This window comes from Odontesthes bonariensis, chromosome 2, assembly GCF_027942865.1.
Source record: "Odontesthes bonariensis isolate fOdoBon6 chromosome 2, fOdoBon6.hap1, whole genome shotgun sequence".
Classification (NCBI taxonomy): domain Eukaryota; kingdom Metazoa; phylum Chordata; class Actinopteri; order Atheriniformes; family Atherinopsidae; genus Odontesthes; species Odontesthes bonariensis.
Genome location: NC_134507.1, coordinates 7,909,848 through 7,934,362, shown reverse-complemented (window position 1 = coordinate 7,934,362; position 24,515 = coordinate 7,909,848). Strand labels below are relative to the sequence as shown.

At 39.2% G+C, this 24,515-nt stretch overlaps 1 protein-coding gene across 1 annotated transcript; it reads right to left on the bottom strand.

Moving 5' to 3' along the window:
- Positions 1-1,409: 1,409 nt before the first annotated feature.
- On the bottom strand, positions 1,410-15,718 carry pik3ap1 (phosphoinositide-3-kinase adaptor protein 1). Its single transcript, XM_075475206.1, has 17 exons — positions 15,523-15,718; positions 14,276-14,701; positions 13,193-13,443; positions 12,123-12,267; positions 11,856-11,998; positions 11,625-11,757; positions 11,196-11,392; positions 10,931-11,099; positions 10,747-10,809; positions 10,385-10,642; positions 10,221-10,277; positions 8,953-9,146; positions 8,785-8,857; positions 8,432-8,599; positions 4,909-4,979; positions 4,331-4,431; positions 1,410-1,893 (listed from the first exon to the last, which is right to left on the bottom strand). The coding sequence occupies exons 1-17, from the start codon at positions 15,551-15,553 to the stop codon at positions 1,779-1,781; spliced, it is 2,595 nt and encodes an 864-aa protein (XP_075331321.1). The 5' UTR covers positions 15,554-15,718; the 3' UTR covers positions 1,410-1,778.
- Between the last annotated feature and the right edge of the window lie 8,797 nt (positions 15,719-24,515).

Here is a 24,515-nt window from a genome sequence, read left to right as displayed (position 1 = left end):
AAAGCCAGAGCTGCGCGCTGCCGAGATGCACGATCTTAAATCTACTGACTCGCACGAGCGCTTGTATGTGATAAAGTCTGCTAAAATAACAGTAAAGGGCTGAGCCATCAAAAAGAAATACATTTACATTTGGTGCTGGTTACACGTCATACGATTATAAGCCTCTACAGACTAAATCCAGGTGTTAGAAAAGTGATAACCCCCACCCCCCTCCAAAAAAACCCTGAGAAAATCTACCTCAGAGGTCCGCATCATCCATATTAACTGTGATCCGGAGCAGGAACACTCACCTCTGTGTGTTGATGATCCAGCGTTGGGCTTACTGCTGCAGACACACTTCACTGAGCTCCGAGTAACCGCTGCTCCCCACCAGCGTCCTGTCAGCGCTTCACTCACCGGCGTTACGCTGCGTAAACACCAACAGACGTCACAGGGCGCGTGTCCTTCACAGCAAAAGCCTGCACTCCGGCCAGCGTTTCTTTGCAGAGGCATGCATTAGGATGTTTTTTTTCTTCTGTCCACCACATGGGTGCTTTTACTTACTTTTGGCCTTATTTCTCATAACCAAAGCCTGACCAGGTAGCTACTTTGTTTTGGTAGGAGGCTGAGGAGGTTACATGGCTCAGAATATGCTGCTTATTCCATTACACCAAAAAACTATGAGCTGAATCACACTAAATCATTCCATATACAGCAACGCAACAATCCATAGTAAACTTACCCATTGTTAAATATGTTTTACTGGAGCAGAAGAATCCGCAACCACGGAAAATACACGAGACTATATTATTACTCAGATGTAGAGGTCTAACAAAAAGAACAGATATTTCTGTTGTGAACAATCACCAGAATATTTTACAAGAGCCAATATTCACAGCACAAGAAAGTCCATTAAATGTGACTTTATGGTCTACCTCTACTCATGTTTGTTCACTTGGTGCTTTCCTGAATAATGTGCAGCCAAACATTTCTTCTTCATTAGTTCCCATTGTCGGTCAATAAACGTTTTCATTATGAAAGGTTCAACCGAAAGTCCCAACTGTCTACACTTTATTAGACTCCCCCCAAAACAAATTAAGAGCGACACCTTCAGTAGTCTTGGTTCGTTTACGCTCATAGAAGTGTGGTAATTTGATTAAACTGCTGTGTGGATCATGAGATTAAATCAGGAGCTAAGTAGAGAGCACCATCAAGTGTTCAAACTGTGTAACACACCTTGGGTTTTAGTGCCCAACTAAAATGGGGACACCTTCCGGTAGCTAAATGAGTTTACATTGTATATAATGGACATATATGTCCAACAGAACATACTAAAAGCAGCACCAAAATCCAGATTTGACACAGGTAATTCTCCAAGGATAAGAAGGATACATTGAAAAATTTTGATATATTACTTTTAATCATCCGTCATCAATGATCATTCAATAACTATTATAGCAGAATTATTAAATGTTCCAAATGTTTTACAGGTCAAAGTTTTCACAGCAAAAACACACCACAACAAACCGTATATACTAAGCATCGCACACATGTCCTTTAACACATACCCACACCCATACAATGAAATATGACGACTGAATTACTCTGTTAAAAAAGCTGATGTATACAATTAATTCCTGTTAAAAAAACAGTTCTTTAAAAAAAAAGTGTTCCTCTGCATGGGTTCTTCTCATTAAATCCCGATGGCTGATCGAGAAATGCATCCTGCACAGACGCCTCTCTTCAGTTCACCTTATAAGTTCTCAACTCTAAAGAGTAAAAGTGGAGACGTGTGGGCATCACCGCATTCGGCGAGGGAGGGGAGGTGCTGAATCTGGCTGTCTGCACAAGGGCCTTTGAGGAACTGCTCGCGTCGGGTAGGATATGTAGCGCTCGTGCAGCATCTCGGGGACCCTGTCGGAAACATACCGTGTTGCTGTAAGGCTCTCAGCTTTAAAACAGATACAGTAAACTGTGACCTCATTGTGCTCATCAGTCCACAGGAATAAAAAAGGAAGAATTAAGCAATTGAGACAAACATCTCGAGACTGTGAAAACTGTGGTCTGTACAGTGTTGTGCAACCTCAGAGTTATTTTTAGAAAATTAGAGTTCTCCAAATCCTTTGTGATGCACTGATGTTACTCGTGTTACACATGAATATATGAATAAAGTATTTACATGTACAGTACTGTGCAAATGTCTAACTCTAACTCTTAGGTAACTCAAGGCAGGAACCAGTGTTGGGCCAACACATAACAGGCAACTTAGCAAAGAACCAATTTAAATAGTATCTTTAGGCACTTTAGATAGCCTGTTGAAAAGATACATAAATTGTTCCCATTTCTTCACTTGCATCCACGAAAAAACAAAAAACAAAACATGTTTTAGGCCTCTCAAACTATGTCTGACAAGCTTTTTTTTCTTTAAATACTGTATTTCCACTTCTGTTTGCTCGTGCTTCAATAAATCAGTGCACTTATTTCCGGTTTTCCTTGCAATACATTAAAGAAACGAGGGGCGGCTCCAAATCTTTTGCACGGTACATTTAAATCTCTGTTTTTTATTTGAATTGCTAGTCTGTGCTGCCATATAAAGGCTGAGATACTTAAGATAAGATAAAAGGTTTAAAGTTCTCACTTCTCAGTGTGGCAAACTGTTTTTCATGCCTCTGAGGATCACTGAACCACTGCATGTGGCAGCGTAACACCTAAAAATGAATCTACTTCACTTTGTATTCTGACATTTACTTTACAAAACTAACAGCTTCCTGATACAAAATGCTTTATTCTACCTTTTTTTTGTTTTGTTTCCAGCCTCAGCTTTAAAATATGTTTAACAAATAAAGAGTTTGCACTGGAATCAGTCTGATTAATCAGCTAATAATTCTAATTATTCAAAATACTTGATGTTGTTGCAAAAATCAAATGGATGCCACAGGAGTTAAAAACTCTTTAAGTAAGTGTAGTTAGCTTCAGAGGGAGTTTAGCTTGTAGTTTTTTTCCTGCATCATTACTGGGTTAAACTACTGCCCCCTTTTCATCGTGCTGGAGAAGTCCCCAATATGTAAACTGTTTCTCACTGTGAGTTCTTTCGCCCACAGGTTTCTAAATCGAACAGCTCACATTACTGCATCATGGCATTTGATCAAATTTTAATTCTTCATTTTTTTCACCAAATATGTAAGTACTGATAGATTATGCACTGAGTCAATATGGTAAATAGAAATTTATACACTGTTCTCTATCGCTTAGTATAATTTTTGGCCGTGAGCTTCATTTCTGTACCATGAAACCTTTTAATCACGTTTATTCTTACAGTGTCATATTGACTGTTTGTATTAATTGTTTGTTATTAACCTGTATTAATCACACCATGTTGCTTTTTCCCATACAGTTCATGCATTACACAGCTCAATCATTAAATCTTCTCGGTTTAGAAAAAGTTCGAACACGGTCACACCAGACACACACACACACACACGCCTACACAAAGTTCTTGATAAGATCTCACAGTTCCTTTAAGCGAAAATTAAACCACCACGTCAAAATTCAGTGCGAACATGTGGTAGGTGTTATAATCCCCCCCATCCTCTTTCCCCGCACTTTGAAAAATGAATGTTGGTCTATAATAATGCACTAAACATAGGTCGGGGGATTTCAACGTCCCATTGTGTCACAAATAAGACATGTTATTCATATATTTGCCTCTTACTGATGTATTTACATTGTGATTAAACAGAAAGAGGAATTTTGCTTTTATAATGCACAGAATCATAGTTTATTTGATTATTTAAGAGACTTAAAAAAAATTGTTTAATTCCTCCACAATGCGAACATGAAGAAAAAAGATGCTACACAACATATATGATAGCATATGTTGTAGAGCTGTAGCCTAAATGATTTAATACCATGCGTGATATAGTTGTAACCTGTTCTGTTTCAAAGGACTAAGAGATGTATAAAACTTAAAAGAGCTCAAATCATCTGCCGTGTTTCACAAACTTACAAGGATTGGTTGAAGCTATTTATAATCAAACCACTTAAAAGTCACTCTCGCCTCCGCTATCATTAGAAATCCTTCTCAGAATACATCTCCGTGCACAGAAGTTATTCATATGTTGTAAGAGTATGAACATCCTCGCCTTCGCTCTCTCTCTCACTGGCTTCCTCTCTATCGCACAGCTGCGAATTCGCTGGTGGGTGAGTGCTTCCTCTTTCTCATTTATTGTCTCGCTCACCGCTGTTTGAAGATTTTTCTCTCCTTTTTTTTTTTTTTTTGACAGTCTCCCTGTCTGTTTCCGCCACACAGTAATATCGAACAGCAATGTGAATCACCAGTCTTTAGGCTGACCTTTCTGGGATCCGTGGAGGGATCCTGGGCGGAGGAATCAGCGCTGTGGCATCGGATAGTCGCGGAGGTCGAGGTGGAATAGGGAGATTTTCAACTGCGTCCTTAAAAGAAACAAAACAAGCACATTTGATGAGAAAAAGAAACGTTTGGAGCCTCTCAGCAATTCTGTTCTAAAATATAAGTAAACGTGCACTTTATTTTTGGGGAAATGAAAAACTGAAGTAGGCTTTGAAAACAAAATCAAACTGAAACCAACCCCCCCGTCTACCCCTGGGTGCAGTTTTACTGGTTTATATCCAATCCAATTTTATTTATAAAGCACTTTACAACAACCTCAGTTGACCAAAGTGCTGTACAGAAAAATAAAAACAAAAAATTAAAAGAAGAAAATACAAGAATAAATTAAAAGACATAAAACAGCTATATAATTTAAAACAATAATAATACTAAATAAAAAAAAATAAATAAATAAAGTGGTGCAGTGGGCCTTTTTGTGGTGTAAAAAGACATGGGTCTGTGTGAAGATAACATCACCAGGTGCCCAGATGATGCAAGGGCACCTGTCGTAAGGAGCTCACCTCAAACTCAGGCTCTGTCCCGCTGCTGCAGCTGAAAATGCTGTGAGTGCTGAGTCTGTTGCTCTCTGTGCCTGCAGGAAAAACAAAACACAAAAAAAACCACAAGTTAATGTAGTAAGAAAGCACGTGATTTCCAGTTTCTCAGGGGTTAGTGCTCGTGTCGTAAGATTAACCTCAGGTTAAAAATGTCTCTTTAAGTATCACAACACACACAGACATGTACATGTCTGCAGGGAAGAATAGAACAGAATACCAAAATCATAAGTTATACCAGTGTTGTGACAGCTCAGTGTTTGTCCTTAAAAATGTTTTGTGTTCAGTGATTCCTTTAGCTTTGAGCGGGTTCTAATGCGACAGGAAACTGTTAAAGAGAAACGAAAAATAACTTTAATCGTAGCAGTCTAAGGTCCTCTTTATTCTTTCTGGTCTGTGGATAATGTAAAAAAAATATATACATACAGAGGAAGCACATATCGATGTATCAGGATCTGATAAAAAGAAAAGCAACAATGTAAAGCTGAGTGGGTCAAACGTCTTCCACAACGATGCAAGAGTCAGATAACATCATACAAAAATGATTTCTTCATGTTATTGCAAAAAAACGGTGTTTCTAGAAGGTGCTGAATCATGGGGTGAACTTAGTTTTGTTAGACACTGCTTCTGCATTTCACTTTTGGTTTTGGCTAAATAACTAATGGCACAATGAAATTTGTCATGTTGTTGTTCATCTGAGGTTGCCCTAATTCTGAGACCCGCTAAGGACCACACGCAGGAACCGAACGGCTTAACAAATCAAAACATAATCTGACTGTGCTGTAATCTTCATAAAAAGGACGCAGGCTTTTAATTAGTCTATTTTGTTTTGTCAGCTAAAAGTTAAAAAATGTGACAGTTACATGGTGTGAGTCACCTTTTTCTCTTTTTGAGCAATCTCAGGAAATAAGCTAGGGTCTTTTTTTTTTCTGAAAGTGAGCTTCATGTGCTGTATCTCTACAATACTCAAAGCTTTTCTGAGATCCATCTGCGTTCACGTCAGCGAGCGACAGCTTCCCGACATACACTCCAGACACAGACCTTCATCATGACCGAGTGTCATGAGTGTCAAAGTCAATTTGTGTCGAGGAGGCGTTTGATTAGCGCGAGCTCTGACAATTGGAAGAGTCTGCTAAATTTTACGTTTTGCATTCTCAGTGCAAGTGTTTGAGTAATATCATCTCTTTTATCCTTCCCAAGTTCCTCTAACCGGAGCAGAAAATTATACCTAATGAGCCCTGATGGAATGAAAACTTCCCCCAACCGTTTGCATGAGAAATAAAGAAACAAGGGCATAGACAATAAAGCAGGTGCAGGCACTATGAATAGATTATTAGTCCATCACAAAGCAACAGTAACTTACATAAACTGTTGCACCTCACATGCAAAACACAGACTAAATGGAGTGAGAAGGAAAAAAAATAGTAACTTTTAGAAGTAAAATTCATGGTTTGCAAACAAAAGATTTGGTAAATTCTAAAAAGTATCGGCCTTTCTTCCGTTTTTTTCCCTTTGCAGCTGACCGCCCTCTGCTTTGCGCTGCTTTGTTTGCAGTTCGGTGTAAGGAGGGGTTTGTTTCCATTGGCTGCTGGGTTGTTTTCTTCTTTAAGTGACGGCTTTTTTGCATGCCTCCTATGCTCCCGCTCATTACAGCTTGCAGCCTTCCTATCACTTATCTACAAACTGAACAGCATTCCTACAAGATTTAACCGAGAGACTTGATCATAAACAGTATTTTCTCTGTCTTTCCATGCTTTGTGCATGCAACTGCTAAACTGCCAAGTCTGTCCCACCTGACTCCACTCTTCTTCCTCAGCATCTGCCTCTTTTGCAACATGTAGTACTTAATTAACCCTCGGAGCAAACAATTAATAGCCATAGAGCTCATACCACATTCTCAAATATCATGGCCTGTACACCTGGTAGGTTACGGATCCCTCTTTTAGTCACGATCTTGTCGCTAGTCATGTGTTGAAGGTCCAAGTTGTTGAAACACCTCAGAATGTAACAGCCACTGGCTAGTTAATAACACCATGAAGAATTCCCATCATAATTCGTCCATCACATATCGGCTCTATAAACTCTGGACTTGCCCTTCTATAAATTCTTTTGACCACGAATTAGAAGTCACATTTTCTTGTCAGGATATAAAACATTAAACTAAGCCCTCGTAGAGCATAATCAGCTACTTTATTTTTTAAGTTAAGTGAACTATATAGCTAATGATGAGATTTGATGTTAATAGCAAAGAAAAAGCTTCAGCTTCCTTCTTACGAGTTACAGGAATGCAGTATTGTTTGAAGTTTCTGAAGTTGAGGTTTGAGGAAGATATTGAAGAAGGAGGCTGGACAACCTTGTAAAGAAACGTAACTTTACCCTGGAAATGTGAACGGCACACACAAAATGCAAGGGTTAGGAGTTTTTTAGTTGGTAGTGACCTCAGACACCCAAATATGTGCTCACAAGCACAGAAAAAAAGTTATTCTTTCAAAATACGTCTTCTATAAGTAAAGCCAAACTTTACAATTCAGGTTATCTTTTATCAGATAACATTTGATCATTTGCCATATATGGATTGAGTGATAGCTGAGTAAACACACGGCTCGTGTGCAGGGAGTGGTTCACAGGCCAGTTGCAGAGTATTTCTTACCGTAATGTCCTATCTTCACTCTTAGTTATATATGGATAATATAACAGCTTATGTTAATAAGCATGCTATTGAAATTAGCTACAGGAATCAGAGAAGATTAGTGAGCCATCGCCCAAATGTATCAATACTGCAACTATCATCTAACTCTCTATTGACCACAAAGCATCTAAGTACAGCCAAAAAAAAAAAAGATCAATAGTTAACATTTAAATCTTGTAGAAATATACAATAGCTTGTAAATGGGTGATGAGACCTTGGTGCTTAGTCCACCTACATGGAGTGTTTGTTTTGGTGGGCTTCTTGGAAAGTTTGTAGCCAGCTACACTGGGCAACATTGGGGGAATTAAGCTGTAATTCAATAAAAACCCAAGCCAATGGAAACAACCCCCTAAGGAAACCCTCCCACCTGAGACATTTGTGCTAGAACTGCAGACAAAAATTCAGGCAGCGCAAAGGAGAGGGCTGTCAGTATAACTGCAAAGACTACAGCAAGAGCAAAGGTCTAATCAGTGTGAATGAAGCCGAATGAGCTGATAACAAAAAGATATACTATTAGACATATAAAAGACCAATTATACTCTATACAGTTACACAAAGAAACGCACTGGCAAATCTTAGGTTTTACCTTTGAAATAATATCTTATTTGCTTCAGCGAGGTCTATTTTCTCTCAAATTCTTATGGTCTTTGTTTGTCATTTAAGAATTTTTTATTTGATTGTGTTGGAGCATATCTAAATCCATATGCGGTTCTTTTCTAAGGGGGACTTATCTCACCAATGGGTGAAATGGCAGCGGAACAAAAAAAGGAAATAAAAAAACCCATAAGTGTTGGGACTTACTGCATGAGCTGGATGTGCTGCTTGTCTTCCAGCTGCCTCTCTGGATAGTCTGAGCCGGTGGAGGGGGCAGAGGCATCACTCTGGCTGTCGGCTCATAGACAGCACACTCTAATGTCACGTTTGAGCCCCAATATAAGTTCCTCTGCATTGGAGCGCTTATTTCGAAATCTAAGATCGAGACAGAGAGATCACATCAAAAATCGTAACTTTTGAAAACAACAGGATGTTGTCGGTTCAGCTCATAAACAGATCATATCATTTGCCTTATCATGGGAATATATTTCTATCAAAGCTGCACCATAGAAATATGACTCCAAGTTACACAATTAATACATTCTAACAATGAATTATACCGAGTTCCTTTCCTGACTTCTCTCTCTCTTTGTGACGCCTGGTGATGCTGTCCCGTAATTTCTTTAGATTGTCCTTGGAAAAGAAAGGACAAAAAAAAAAATTATATTTTTTTTGCTTGCGCATCAATCAGCCTTTATTTGACGACAAAGTTTGCGAATTGGATCAACCTGCTGATAGCGTAAGGAGTACGACCTCCTCTCGTTGTCAAACTGCCAAGCCTTGAACTCTTGGACTGCCTCATCCACAGTTATTTCCCCCACTTTTACCCTCTCCTGCAGGCATATGAGCTGCCTCTGCCCGGGGGTCTTCATCCCAGCATAAGGATCGTAAGTTGATGTGGGGGGTTCATTTATTGGCCGAACTGAAAGGATCAAAAAGGGAAAATTTAAAAAAAAAAAAGCATTACATATTTCTAAAGTCTACCTGTATATATATATATATATATATATATATATATATATATATATATATATATATATCACATATATGTACTAATAAATTAGTCTTTATAAATTATTCTAATTAGACATCATATATTATATACAAATAAACAGAAAAATAAACCAGACTAATTAACTACACTGTAAAATTCACAAGAGTACTGTGTGACATGTAGGTGCAATTATGCAATTTTCTCAGCATCCGTATGATAAAATGTCTCGTGTTGGTTCCAGCGATATCATCAGATGTCGTGATAAAACCACAAAATGTCTAAATGAAATACTGCTTTATGTCTTACTCTTGATTTCAATGCAACAGTTCCGCAGAACATATAACTGACTTTTGTTCATCGTTGTTTTGAGTGCATCACGTTCGTATGGTATTACTGCCGTTCAGTACTGTTCATATTTGCAGTTTATTCAGAAGCCTCGGCCCGCAAATGATAATCACACATCCTGCTTTAATGCTCTCCTCTCACCGCCTTAGATGAACTACTTTGAGGAATTCGGCATCGTGTACGCTCGCAAAAAAACGAAGCTCTGGGACAGAGAACATGAGATATAGGTGGTTTCATATACACGCCATGTCAGTTTAAAGCGTGTTTGCACTGCAAGGTCACGTGCATTTTTTTTCTCAGTTAGCTACATTCTCTGAGAGTAAAAATTAGACCTGACCACTAAGCCACCAGTAATGGTTTCTGGCTTTGTTTGACCTGTTCGGTATAATTTAAAGGCCCGTCTCACAACACTTCTACCACGAACATTACGAATCTGGCTGGCGATAATGTGTCTTTAATATACGTGCACGAGTTACATGTGAGCACATTGTTAAAAACAGTGCATTACTGAAGCTAAACTCAGCCAATGCAACATTTAACTGAAATGGCCTAACGAACTTGAAATGACACGAAAACCATTAATAGCACCTGGTTTTGCTGCATAAGATCAAAATAAATAAAAAAAACAAACAAAGATTTAGTCAAACTGTGCTTTACCTGCAGGACTTCCTGCTTCCGTTGCTTTACTTTGGGATGTACCTCTATCTGAAAATACTGTCAAAAATATCCATTTATCTGCTTTTGCCTTAAGAACATTAAAAAAAACCAAAAAAAACAACGTATGAATAAACAAAGTGAATAAAAAACAGACTGCAAAATACCTCTAGAAATGTAGGTCGCAGGTTTGTCAGGTTCCGACTCGTGCTCAGGTCTGGGGATAGGGGCTGGTGGGCGATTTAGGACTGCTGGGCCATAGGTGCTGTTTAAATCCACAGTATCATAGATATCTTCCATATTAAGATTGTATGGATCCTCAATCTCATCCTCAGTCTGATCAAAGTTATTTTGTTCATGTCTTTCTTCTTCCTCGTTTTCAGGGTACAGATTGTCGACCTGGTCTTTTGTGGCATGTGGTTTCGCTGCAGGACACACACACACACACACACACACACACATGAATGCACGTCATGCAGTGTGTGATGATATTTAACACAATCTGCATGAAAGTCACATAACTGCGTACCTTGGAAGAACTTCCTGAGCATCGCTTCCTCTGGATTCTCAACTGCTCCGGTCATCATTTCGTCTAATAATAAATAAATAGATCAAATAAAAGAACAAAGCAGCACCATCAGCATTTGGAACCACCAGGTTTGAAGAAGGCTCATTTCTTATTGCTAGAACCAGTAAATAAAATCTGATCTTACAGAGGCCGTCTGCACACTCAGGGTTGATCTCCACCATTGACTCGTAAATGTCTTCTGAGCAACCTGAGTACTTCATCATGATATCTTGAGAGCTTCCCAACATCGTCTCATATACTTCTGCGCCACTGTTTGCGTCCTCCAAGTGGGAGTTGAGCATGTCTGCTGTTTGCTGAATGAGTTAAAGCACAAGAAACAGACACTTAAGAAAAATGTAGCATTATGTTGCTGGAGACTGCATGCGAAACAGATTTCTCACTTGACTTACAACATATTCATCCATAAAATGTCTGAGCTCAATAAAGCCACTCTTCTCCGCCAGCTTGTTTGGGTAGTCTCCGTTCTTGTTCATCACACTGTAAGCCTGCAGAGACCCGGGACAGTTGAGGAGCACAGTGGTAAGCTTCTTCAAGCCGTACCGAGCAGCGAAGTGGAGCAAAGTGGGAAGCTCCTCGTTCCGTTGATCTGAAAAACAAAAGGCAAACAACCACTTTTTTGACTGCATGTCGGTTCCTAAATGCTGCTTTTACTCTGTGCTGTTTCATTTTAAAAAGTCAATCAAGCGTCACAAAGAAGGAACAAGCAAACAGCAGAGTTTTTCCTGTGGTTCTCTTAATACATGTCAAACAACATTCAAGTAGAATAGGCAACAAATGGAACAACTAATGGAAAAATAAAATAAAGGACTTAAACTCACACGCTGTCATGTTGTCTTCTTCAATCTGTCTGACACCAAACAGCTGAAGACCAGTCGCAGGCGTCCTGGATTTAAATGAGTCAGTTAGCAAGGTGTCCAGAGATTCTGTTGCATTCAATGTGAAGTTAAAGGCCTGCAAGTAAAACAAATACAAAAAAAGCACAAGTTATAAAGCTGAAGAACAAGCAAAAGAGACAAAAATTCTCCTAACAATATGGCAAAATGTCTCGCCTGGCAGATGAAGTTAACTGGATCAGCAGCCTTTTCAAGATACCGACTGACTTCTCCCATACTGGTATAATATGTGACAGGCCTCAGGCTGACACACGATCGCTCAGTGTACAAAGTGAGTGAGATCACTCCAGCAGGCATATCTAGACAAAACAAATGCAGATTACCTGATAATCCTTTTTAGATTTACGTTTTGGAAGATTTTGCACTCAGCGGTGAAAAGACATGGAATAGTTTAAGGTCAAATGACTTCCTGTGGATACTTACCAGGTGCTGCAACACTTATTGTGTATTCATTCTCCAGAGTGACTGGCATCCTTTTTGCCGCAACGTTTTCAGATGAAAACTCCACTTTTGCAACTGAGCAGTCATCCACTTTGGTTGCGAAAATGATAAAAAGTGTCTCGTGTTCCTTCAAAAGACAGAAAAGTGCAATAAAATGGCATGTTGGTCATTATTTTCAGACATTGCCTCTTTAAATAAAGAAACCAAGAACTGGGGCAAAATATTTTATTGATATTAATTAAAAATCATAGTAGCAGCAACACAATATATCTATTGGTCCTGGGCGAGTTAACTCGTTATTATCGCGTTAACTCGCTAATTATTTAACACCGATAACTATTTTATCGCGCATTAGTGCAGGTTTTATTAGTTATTTTATTATTGTAAAAGTCTGTTGCTCACAGGCTTTTATTTTGTAAAAATCTGTTGCTGTCTGCTGCAGAACCGGAAAAGAAAGTAATTGGCGGATCCACCAAACATGGAGAAGGGTACGGAACTTTTACTCGGCCATTTTCATTTTAAAGTTCTTCCAGACAGCGGAGTCGACAGAACTAAAGTCATCTGTAAACACTGCCAAGTTGAATTGTCTTCTCAGCGTAGTAGTTCCAGTCTAAAATATCACTTAAAGGCAAAACACACAACTGATAGCAGCAAGTCATTCAAGGAAACAGACAGTGGAGCGAGGCTTCTACATAAAAACTACAGAAAGATGCTGATGTTAAAAGTGTGTTTGCACAACAAATGTTATGGCACTTTCATTCATATGGCAGCACATTTAAAATAAAACTAAATGCTAAAAGCTATGCACTACTTTAGAATTCATTTTTGGATTTTGCGTACAAATGCGATTAATCGTGATTAATCAGGGAAATCATGTGATTAAATAGCTTAAAAATTTTAATCGTTGCCCAGCCCTAATATCTATATAGGAATTGTGTCGCAGCAATGACGACAAAATGGAAATAATTCTCAATAACATTAAAAAAACTTTGAGCATCTCTAGGGCCAGGTGAATACTGCTGTTGGTGTCACTGGAACTGTTTCTGTCTTACCCCGCACAGAACTCTGTTCGGTTGAACGGTGAGACAGTTGAGGTGTGTGGGTGGACTTTTTTCTCTGCTTTTTGGACTCCTAGTCATCACAGGCTCTTCATCCTTCAAGACGCTGTATTTTTGCTCCTCTAACACCTCAACTTCCTCTTTTTCACGAGAGGTGGGATTTTCAGTTGAAGAGTCTGGTGTCATATGCAAACGTACGGAGACTGCAGCAGCTTCGCTCTCAAGCTTGGCCTCTGCTCGTCTGCCTAAAAAAAATTTAAATTAAAAAGAGTTAGATTATCATCAAAAATGAGTTCCGTTCATTATAGATCTATCAAACATCTTTGTTAGACATATGTACAAATCTATGTATAAATCTATCATACATAGATTGACATCATCCGGTTCAGTCTTTAAGGAGCTAACCTGTGTTCTTTCTTACTTGGAAAGCTAATTTTAGTTTGAGTTAATTTTAAACCGCCAAATTTCTTGCCAGCACCGGAACTCAGCAGAGCTTAATGGAATTTCATTTGTGCTTTTCGAAATATCTAATACTGTGCAGGTAAAACTTGTGTCGCTCTCAATGGGGACTATTCAGCACGAGGGGAAAAAAAACAAACTTTTGAGGTTATTTTAGTTTGACAGGAAATTGTCTCTAAAATAGCTCAATGAGATATTTTAGAGACAATAGTTCCCTTTCTTACCAAATTTTGACAATCAAATTCACTACGATACTTAATTCACTTTAACTCCAGAGGATCAAAGTTTGATGTCTAAGAATAATAACAATTACAGTTAAATGATTTGTCTTTTTGTAATTTACGTCAACTGAAACTTGAACTTATGTTTCCAACTGGGCCAGTAAGCAGTTGGTATTCATTCTAAATAGCTTTTTGCATAAACCTATAAGAATAGTTTTGGAAGGAAATGCACTTATGATTTCTTGTGACGTGAAGTACTTTTGCCTGCCAATGTTGAACACACTTATTGTAAGTCACTTTAGATAAAAGCATCTGCAAAATGACTGTAATGTAAGAATACACCCCAAAAGCTGTGTTTTAGTTTAGTGAATAATAAATGTGAAAAAAGTTGGCATACTGTCAGTGATCGATTCCAAAATGGTGGAAAGGTAAACGGAAGGCTCATCTTCAGCATAGAGTTTCCTCCAGCTTGGCCAGTCTGTGAAAGTGTCTGCCGTGATGTCATCCTCTGACACTCCACATAGAAATGCCACCACTCTGTGCGGAGGATAAAGGAGTCTCTGTAGTGCTCCCTGCAGCTCGTGGTCGCAGAGGATGTCCATGAAAACTCCTGAGAGGAGCAGCACAATGCACCTGCAGCTCTGGAAAACTTCAAAGTTATATCCGCGGAGCTGATCGGCCGAGCTCACCACATACGGCAAGATGGACGTTCTGTGGAACTTTCGAAAAGATTCCAAGATCTGCTGCAAATACGTCGCCCATTCTTCGGCCTCAGCGGTGTGCAGAATCAGCAGCTCGTATGTTGGGAGGGATTCGGAGTTGGCTGCAAAGCAGAGAAACCTCACAGTGTGATTTGTGTGTACAGTGCATGTATTCAAACAGAAAATAATTCCTCATCTTCTCTTAAACACCTCTGATTAGGCCTAAACATGTGAAATGACTCCCAGTCCTGCTCAAAAATCCCACTAATGACATAACACTAGTGATATTATGCGTTAGTTTCCATGTTGCAGCAGGTTGTGTTTGTCGTGGAAATGCTCCACAACATACCAGCTGTCCGGCTGCGTAATGTCAAGGTGACTGTGGTCGGAGAATGAATGTCCGAACTGTTTGATATTTCAGTGCAGAGCCAACAAGGAGTTGTGCAAACACCGCACTGTGTCAACACTGGTCAGAGTAATTTTGTTTGACTCATTACAGTGTTTAATCAGGTCAAGTTCACCTCTGTACACGCTCGCTGGGACAGAAACCCAACACAAGTGTTCACCTTCTTCACAGTTCCCACTAATGGCAGCGCAGCGACAGCCGACATCTGTTTGTTTAATGATAACTAACATCACTGACTCAAATTTAGATGTGTGGGGAATTGTTAACGAAATGACACGTGAATTCAACCATACGGATGCTAAAATGTGTGGTTCCTCTTTTTTTTTTTTAAACTCGTAAAGAAAATTCTCAATGAAAGCTCTGTCAAATACAGCTCAATTAATAAATAAACACACATTCAAGAGTAGAATATAAAAGAAAGCGATGACAACCAAGTCTAAAATAATGCTTTTATGTAGATATTATTTGTTTTTTTTTTTGCTACGCATTTAACTTGATACTATCTCAAGAAAGTCAGAGAGAACGTGTCAAATTCACCTGATTCAGTACTTGAGATTGGTTCCTCCATGGTTCAAGCCCCAAAAAATGCACAAAAAAAATCACCTCAAAAGAAACATTATATGCCCAAATATTTCCTTTCGGTCTCTCAAGTTCTCTGAAGCTCCTTTATTCGTCAAGTGACACGACACAAGCTTTCACCAGCTACATGTATGCTCTTTGCTCAGTTGTATAAATAGCAATGCTGTGTTTCCTGATTTTGGTGACTCTGCCCCACTTCCTGAAACAGTAGAAGAAGTGACAAAATGCAACACGGACATATCAAAATGTGCAACCTGACTGCAAGTGCATGTGTCGCTTACTTTGCTGTTAATCTGGGGCAAAACTACTTGAAACTCAAAACAAAAGACAGGGGAGCTAAGGCTTAGCGTGTTCAATTTTAGATGCACGGGCTCAGACCCTGGAGCAAAGACCGGCACAAGGCCTCGAGTCTCATCTGTTGGCAACAACTTTGGACACCTTTGTTCTCTGTTCTCAAAAAATGTGCGCACACACACACTTAGAATATCAATTCACCTTTTGTGTGACTCATCTGCTTCTTCTGTTTTTTCACTTCCTTAACAAGGTGCGATGGGTCGTGAAAGTTTTATGAAGTCAAACCATAAGACTATAGTTCAAATAAATAACGCAAGCTCACCATAAAACTTTAACAGCCTGATAGTCTTACCAACGATCAAGATTCCACTGTGGTGGATGCTTCAACTTGGTAATAAAACCTACTTTGAGAAGGCAGATTCATTGTTTCTGTGCCACTATAAATTCTGATAGGTATGTACATTTAGCCTACTGTGACAGATATAGCAAATGGCAGTGTTATTATTATTGCATTAATAACTTTAGTGATTCAATCTTAAGCAGAGATGTCTCTGAGCTCAAAATCCAGCCAAAGACAATTACACACACACACACACACCCAGACACATACGGCGCCAGTAGACACACAACCACAGACATTGTTTCTCTTCAGTCAAATGACGAATGAGTCGATGTGATCAATGAAACATCCGTGTGGTGCAATTATTACTCAGAATGTGACGTTTCAGACTTCCAGGGCTTCCATGCAGTTTCATTAGGCAATCAGATAATGGAAGAAACCAGAAGTTTTCGGTCTGTTATAGCAATAAGTATTTTGTAAAGTAGTCTGATTGTGAGTGATTTGTCGATTAAAAAAACAAGTAGTTTGGTGGGACTTTATAGTTTTTTAACTTTCCCAGAGTCTGAAACTAAAAAAATGCTTCAAAACAGTCTCGTTTTAAAATGTTTTGCATAGTTTTAAATGGTCTCAAATTGCAATATCTGGCTCTCTTGGCTCAATCTTCAAATATGTATGCGATAATCTGATAATAATGATGTGGAGGCCCACAGTGTCTGACTGAAAACCTTTCCTCTACTTTATATTCCAACATGACCACTAGGGGGCAGGAAACACTCATTTACACCAGCCAACAGACCGCTGGGCAATTTTCAGAAGAATAAAACTAAAGACAGCAGCGACTATAAAGAGTGCAAAGGGAAGACAGAGGCATGTCTTCATAGGTGTACATTAATATTGAATTAGACCTAATCACAGTGTGTCAACGACAGACATGTCTTGTTTTCCTCATTGGTGGAAATTTCATGTCATCACTTTAAAAAATATTCCAAGCAAATGATTCTTTCTCATCAGATTCAGATCACGTTATTATGTGGATTCATTGACTTATATAGATTGAAGAAAAAACTCATTGGTCATTTATCACTTACAGAGTCTATATTTGTAAGTATTGGACTTTTGCATGCCACACTCATATATATAATGAATCTGCCTTCTTCCATATATATACATATTGTTTTTCTTTAGGAAAAGCATGAAAGAGTTCTTACTGATATGATTTTATTTGACAAAAAAAAAAGCAACGACGAAGATTTCATCATGGAGCCCCCTCCCAAAACAACAACACACAAACAACAACAAAAAAAATTGCATCTAAACACATTTTATGGATGCAGAAAGATAATTAAGTACCAATATCAAATGTTGAACTTAAATCCAACCAAAAGAAATGAACACTTTCAACCAAAGGACTGCAAAGCCCAACTTTCATCTCAATCTTGTTTAAGGAGTTACTCGTGCAAATGAAAAGTGTTGAATACTATACTTTAGGTGCATTTTCCTGTCAAGGCCTGTGTGCCCTTAAACCTAATAAAAAATTAGGTAAATGCCAGTAAACACAGGTCAGGCCAACGGTGTTCGATGACTGGATGAGAACTGATTAATCAAAGCCCGAAAAAGTGCTCATACGAGAGTCCGTGGCAGCGCCTCAAACAGCTTTTCCCACTGCTGTCAGGGAACCATCACATGCAGTTTGACAAACTTACAGATACACACGAAGCCAGGACGCCGCTTTTTGTGGTTCGCCAACTAAAACCTTTTGTTAGTGTTTGCCACGTCCTTCGTCTTTAGTTCTTTTTAATAGTTTAAAAAAAGAGTTCATACACCTGCCTGTGAATTTGAGTCATTAAGCAAATTTACGCATCTTTGCCTTCGTCCAATAACATGACTGCTTTGACCTCTCGTCATGATGCAGACTTTTGTAAAGTTCACTCGCAGACCTCTGAAGCTGCCTATGAAGAGCAGGGTGATCCATGACCTGCCTTTAAGTACAATTTCCTGTAGAAAAAGAATCCCCTAATTTCTTCTAAATCTGCCATTAGCTACCATAAGCATGACCGGCCCGTTACCTTTTGTTTGGGCTCCCTTGAAACCACTATCTATTAGGTGGCTCAAATCAAATCCTGGCAGCCTGAGTTTAATAAGGGAATATATTTGCTCCTATATTTTAACCTTGTTATCCAATATCCTGTGTTTTTAGTGCTCTGTGTGTTTTCTGCACACACAGAGACTCTACCCTACCAGAGCATGTGTGTCAGCCACAACAGAGGGCTGACATCCTGCCTCTCCAAGCTTCAGAGTTCAGACGATGACTAACAGCTCGGTAATATTCTGTAAGTCTCGCACTGGATTAGTCAGAGTTTCACATATATATATATATATATATATATATATATATATATATATATATATATATATAAAAGTATAGAATGGTTTATTTCGTGAGTTTCTTGAGTGTCAGTGTAAAGCAGTTTGAAACATTTGGCTTATTTTACTTATAGTTTTTGGGTATTTGGTTAACCCCTTGGCAAAAAAAGGCTTTACACTTTAAGCTAAGCCATTGTTACTCATTTATGAAATCTTTTTTTTTTTTGGTGGCAGACAGACAAATGATTTCTGCAATGCACACAAGCAAGCGGATGAACATGAAGCAACACTTTCGAGGAATGGAAGAAATGCATCTTTAGTTTGACACTAGGATGCCAATGCCTTTTGACGCTTGGAAACTGGTTCCTGAGCTCAAGAAAATGCGTTAATTGAGACATGCGTAGCCACAAAAAAACGTGAAAAATATTAGAACCCGATGTTACCGCGAAGTCCAGGGCAGGAAGCTATAATGGAGGGTACAGGCGGAGCAGCACGCATCTAATATTTCGGACACAATGGTCACGTTACCATCTCGTTTACTGTAATTCCCCATTCAGGGAAAGGCTCTACCTCATATCTGCACTGCCTCGGAGGTTGTTTGGGAGACTTTTAAAGCGGAGGAAACCAGAAACAAAGCACGGAACGGGGACACAGAGTGCAATCTTGAAATGGAAAACTGAAATGGGGAAAGGGTCTCTAGCTGAAATGTTATTTGGATGATAGCCTGCATAAGAAAGGAACTGTGTTTGGTTTCTCATTGAGAGTCACCAGCAGGGCTCATTGTGATAAGAAAATAAGTCTACTGTTACCTGATCTGGTATAATGTGGACCAATTACCACTCCATTGCACTTCATTACAGGACTGTAATAGGGCCGGGGGTCAGTGCTTGAGATGGAGTGGCAGAGGGAAATTGAGTCGTCATTGATAATATGATAAAAACTGACAGTGAGAGGCCCCTCCAACAAATTATTGAAATTTACAGTTGATAGGGAAACACTATAACCTCATTTGGAAAGCAGCTGGCAAGCACTTGTACAAAGCAGGTCCTCCAGCACAATGAGAGGCTTATGGAGAAGAGAAATCCAAAACTATCACGGAATAGCTGTAGACTCCTGCTGATTGGCTTCTTGAGTTCTTGGACACTGCACGTATTCAGTTTTTAGAAATATCACTCCAAAAAACCTGGAGTAGACAGTTACTCTTAAACAGGCGGAGACAATGTGGGGAATGACACGATCCTTTCTGTATGTTACAAACAAAGTAATCCATGTGAACAAACAACTCCAGCCCAACCACCATCAGTTTGGTTCTTGGCGTTTCTCAACAGGGGAACAGAGAAGTGCAGAGGCTAACAAAATAATAATCTCAGTTTCTGTAAACCCTCTTGGAAAAGATACAGAACCCGTTTGTTTGCCCCAGTTCAAGTCTCTCCATTTGAGTTCCCTTGAATAAACAAATCAAACAAACCACCGTCAGACATACATTTTCAATCCATCAAGGTAATCAGATTGTGTTTACCTCAACAGGAGCTATTCTAAAATGTTATTAAAAACTTAAATGGAGTTTAGGTGTTGAATAACTAGGCACGGGAAATGATGAGCAAACAGCCGGATAAGATTCCAATTACTATTAAACAAGCATTGCATTGACTAGTAAAGAGGAAAATAGCTTTGACATTTTCCTCAGCGGGGAGCTCCCACCTGACAGGGTCTTGTCGTGGGAGAGCACAGCAAATTCAATTCATAGGCTTTAACACATGAGGTAGTAAAAGCTTGCTCCTGATAGATTACTTAAAGGTCCCTTTTCAATTATTTGACCAGTGGACAACACTCAAAAGTGCAGCTCATGAAAAGATGCTTAAGAGCGTTTACTTGTTCATGTTTTAAAATGATGCATCTTCACCAGACTGAATAAAATCGACAAGGAAGTAGATGTTCAGAATGCAGCTCGCCTTCACTTTTCCGAAAAGCGTATCCAACATGTAAGAACTCATACTGTCTGTAAGAAGGCCATGGAGGCATTACCTTACACAGAGGGAAATGTAATTTGTGATCCATTAAGAGAACCACTCAAGTTTATCTCATATATCTAAATAGGCAACATATTGAATGCATGCTTCATTGATCAAAACTGTTGTGGAGCAACTTATCAAGGAACCATCATTAACTGTTTAAAGATAATTTTGCTTTTGTCTCCACTCTGCTGAAGTCACTTCAACACGATAAGACAGTCAATTTAGGATGTCAGCTTTGGCTACAGTAATCACACTGGCCACTAGATAAGTGCGACTTTATTTATTTAGATTGAGCCCTGTGCGTGTCTAGTTGAAGATAATAGTTTCATTTTCCAGACAAAGTTTGCCAGCTACCCTCATTGCTGAGTAAATGGGACAGATTGCTGCTTCATTAGGATTCATCAGGCCAACAAAGATGGCGTCACAAGATGAATGAACAAAGCAAAAGCAACGCGGCACAACTCATAATTTTTTTTAACTTTCCTTCTCGTGACTTAAGTATGTGCTCTTCAACTTAAAAGACTGATAAAAAGAGGAGCCGCAGAAAACTGGGCCAATATATTAAGAATTTTACACAAAAAAACACATTTGTCATATTCTGTTTAAAAGCTGATTTCTCCTCAAATTTGAGGAGATTTTATAAAAGTTTAGCCAGTGGCAGGTTTGATAAAGGATAAAGGATTTATATCACAGGGGCTGCTTTGGTCATACTTTTAGGATCCATGAGGAGCGAAACGAAAAAGCACTAGCAAGTTTTAAAATCATCTAAAACAATGTGGCTAAATCTATAAGATGTGTTTTTTTTTACATTCTGTGGAGTCCAATTCATTTAAAAGTTTCATATCGTAATTTTTTTCCCCCAAGGTTTTTCATTTTATTAAGAATCTTTGAGTGGAAGCTTCAACAAAAATACAAAGCAGGTCACAATGATAAAAATGGACATTCCACCCATGAGGTCACGTCAGTGCCAGCAGTTTAAAATGATGAATGAAATCAGACCTGCTTTCACAAACGCAAATTTAATGGAAGAAATTTCACACGCCGTCTCCCTGGTGTCTGCATGTTGTCACTGTCACTGTTTATTGCTTTGTTGCTTTTTAATGGCAATCACGAAATAGATTTGAGTGAGAAATCAAGAAACTACGGTACTACTGTAGCTCTTTTGAATAAAACGATAGACAGCATAGTAAGATTAGGTGTGTTTTCATAGCTAACATGACACAAAGTACCAGTCAAAGCAATATTACGGCACCTAATCATTTTCCACATCATCTCACGTTGATCCTGAAATTCCCACTGAACTGGATTCTTTTTTGAGCTCCTTGCATGGCTGTTTCATGTTGGCTCTGGAACATGAAACAGTCTCTTTTTTGGTGAATTTGGGTGGATCAGTGACTACAGTTGGCTGTGCCACACCGGACTGTTTGTCAAAGTTAATAAGGTAACATTTAAAAGCAGAAGTCAGGCGAAGGTTCCTCATCCTGCTGCTTTGTGGCATGTGACAGGAGTTAACACACTATTGTTGAGGGATTAAGGAACATTAGGAATATTTGATGACATTTCTGCTTTAACTGTGCTCGGTGGAGGGTGACAGGAATGATGAGAGAGTTGCGGATGTCAAGCAGCAAAGGTCATGAGCCATGTGAAAGAATAGAACCATAGGGCAACACGAGACATACATTAATTAAATGCAAATGCGATGATGAAATGATTGACACCAAGTTTGCTCTGTTACAAGCTGTTGCAGCAGCTCGGGTTAGGCCGCCCTCACATATGTCCTTTCGGAAAACTGACAAAGGTTCCTTCACCAGCCCACAAATGGATCCTTCTGGATCCTTTTTCCGTCTTTTCTAAAACATCACCTAATGGTTATCTGAAGGACGCCTAATTGGTTCACAAAATGCTACATGGAACTGTAAAAATGACCTAGAAGAAGATTCATTAGTTAAAAATGAAGTGCATACTTAGAAAGCTACTCCATTAGAAATCTTGGTATTACCAACAGTGCCAGCACGGCACAGGAATTTTGCACTTCCACAATATGGCACAAGAGGTCAGAGCTCCACTACAAATGCTCCAACTGTGTTAAATCCACGGCTGCTGCATGCCAGACGTGCACAATTCATCGTTATCACGAAGGCCAGTGTCTGACTGATCTCTGCTGAAATAAGTTTGCCTAAAACATCATTACAAATCCAATTAATACTGTCATTAAACAAGATGAAAGGGGTGACAACATTGTGTGGCTGGAAATTCTTTGAAATGACTAAAAGCCTGCACTAAAGCAGGTAGCAGTGTAATTTGTCAGTGATGGTGAAATGTCGATGTTATCAGAGAATGTGCTGCTGTGGGCTGCACTGCTATGTGACACGGAAGAGAACAGCAACTGTTAGACTGATTTAAAAAGGCATGTTTAACGGGAGAAAATCCTGTTTTTTGACAGTTCCGACAGTAATATTATATCATAATATATTATTAAGATTCCGACATGACAAATATATAAAATCCATATGGCACTGTAAATAAACCCTCTGTCCACAGTTGTGCGTATGAGACCAGGTCCATCTCTAACAGTCCACCTCAAGCATACAAAGTCACCATCCATTCCATGAGAGGGTCTCTCTTTAGACTACAAGTCTCAATGCGCACAAGCCTTTCATTCCAAACAATAAATATTTAAATAGTTTTTATTTGAGGCAGAAAAGCTGAGCAGAAGATAATAACTTGTAGCTGTAACTGAGAGAAAAAGTGTTGATGGTAACAAAATGAACATATAACTGACGGTGAGGCAGAGATTTACGCAGAAAGATGAAGCCGATGTGCGAACTGCTCTGAGACACGGTAAAGTCAAATCATGAATTGCATTGATCAGGGAATTTTGTCAAGAATCTTAAAAATAAGCTTATCCAAAATAGCAAATCGATATCAGACACTGTCCATGTCCGACATTTCTGACAAACAAAGCAACCTGTTAAAACCTGCCGACAATTTCAAATTCATTTCAGTGGTCAAAACACTTTGAAGATAAACTCCCGAAAAATTGTTAAATTCATTAGAAAACTAGTTAGCTCACTCCAACATGCTGTAGCAGACACATTCTTCTCCTGTATAATGATGTTTTTTTTTTCCTCTACCTCATCAGAGTACACTTTGGGAATTGTGGTGATTACAAATAACAAACCGAAACAAACACAATGTTTAAAACATTAAAACTGTACAGAGACGAGCGTCTCCATTCTGCCGCCTGGTCTCCGGCATTAACAGAATAAATCATTTTAGTCCAGTCTGCGCCACATTGGACAGTGTGAAAACCAACAGGAGAGCATTAATGCCACGTGTGCCATCAAAATTAATCTGGCAAAGAAAATGTCCTCCATCTGACACGGCGTTCTCATGTCCTCCTCCGTCACTGACAGCTTTGACTTTGAGAGGATTAGAGGGTAAATCAATAAACAGCACGGCTTCAGAAATGCGTGTAAATCTCAGGGAACTCATACCTTCACATCAGGTTAGGCCTTTTTACCCGAGATACCGATCCCAGGCGGGATCTCGAGGGCCTGTCGTTTATAGGTAAGATTACATGTCACCACACATAACAATGAAAACACACGTTTCTGCTCTTTTGCACATATTCACATTGCGTCGGCCAATCAAGCAATGAGCATCAGCTCCATGCTACAGTGTGTACAGATGGAGAAAATGACATATCAATGTCCACTTCTAATTTCCTTTTAATAAAGTCATAATCTCAGCATGTATACTTGTTAGGTGCATTGGTGCTCACACCACTTAGACGGAGGTCTTCGTACCGGATATTCCTCGCTTCCTGCAACTTTAACAACTTTCCATTTCCATTTCCATTTGGAAAGTAGATCTCTAACTTTTAGCGAATGGCACAGGACAAGAGGAGGCAAGGCTGCCGACCAGACAGACGAGCG

Bases quoted from the DNA above. Each gene is read 5' to 3' on its own strand.
- pik3ap1 (XM_075475206.1), bottom strand. From the start codon at position 15,553: ATGGAGGAACCAATCTCAAGTACTGAATCAG. The intron at 12,268-13,192 runs GTAAGACAGAAA...TGTCTTTTGAAG, and splicing joins CGAACAGAGTTCTGTGCGGG to GAACACGAGACACTTTTTAT. The intron at 11,758-11,855 runs GCGAGACATTTT...TTTTACTTGCAG, and splicing joins CAGTTAACTTCATCTGCCAG to GCCTTTAACTTCACATTGAA.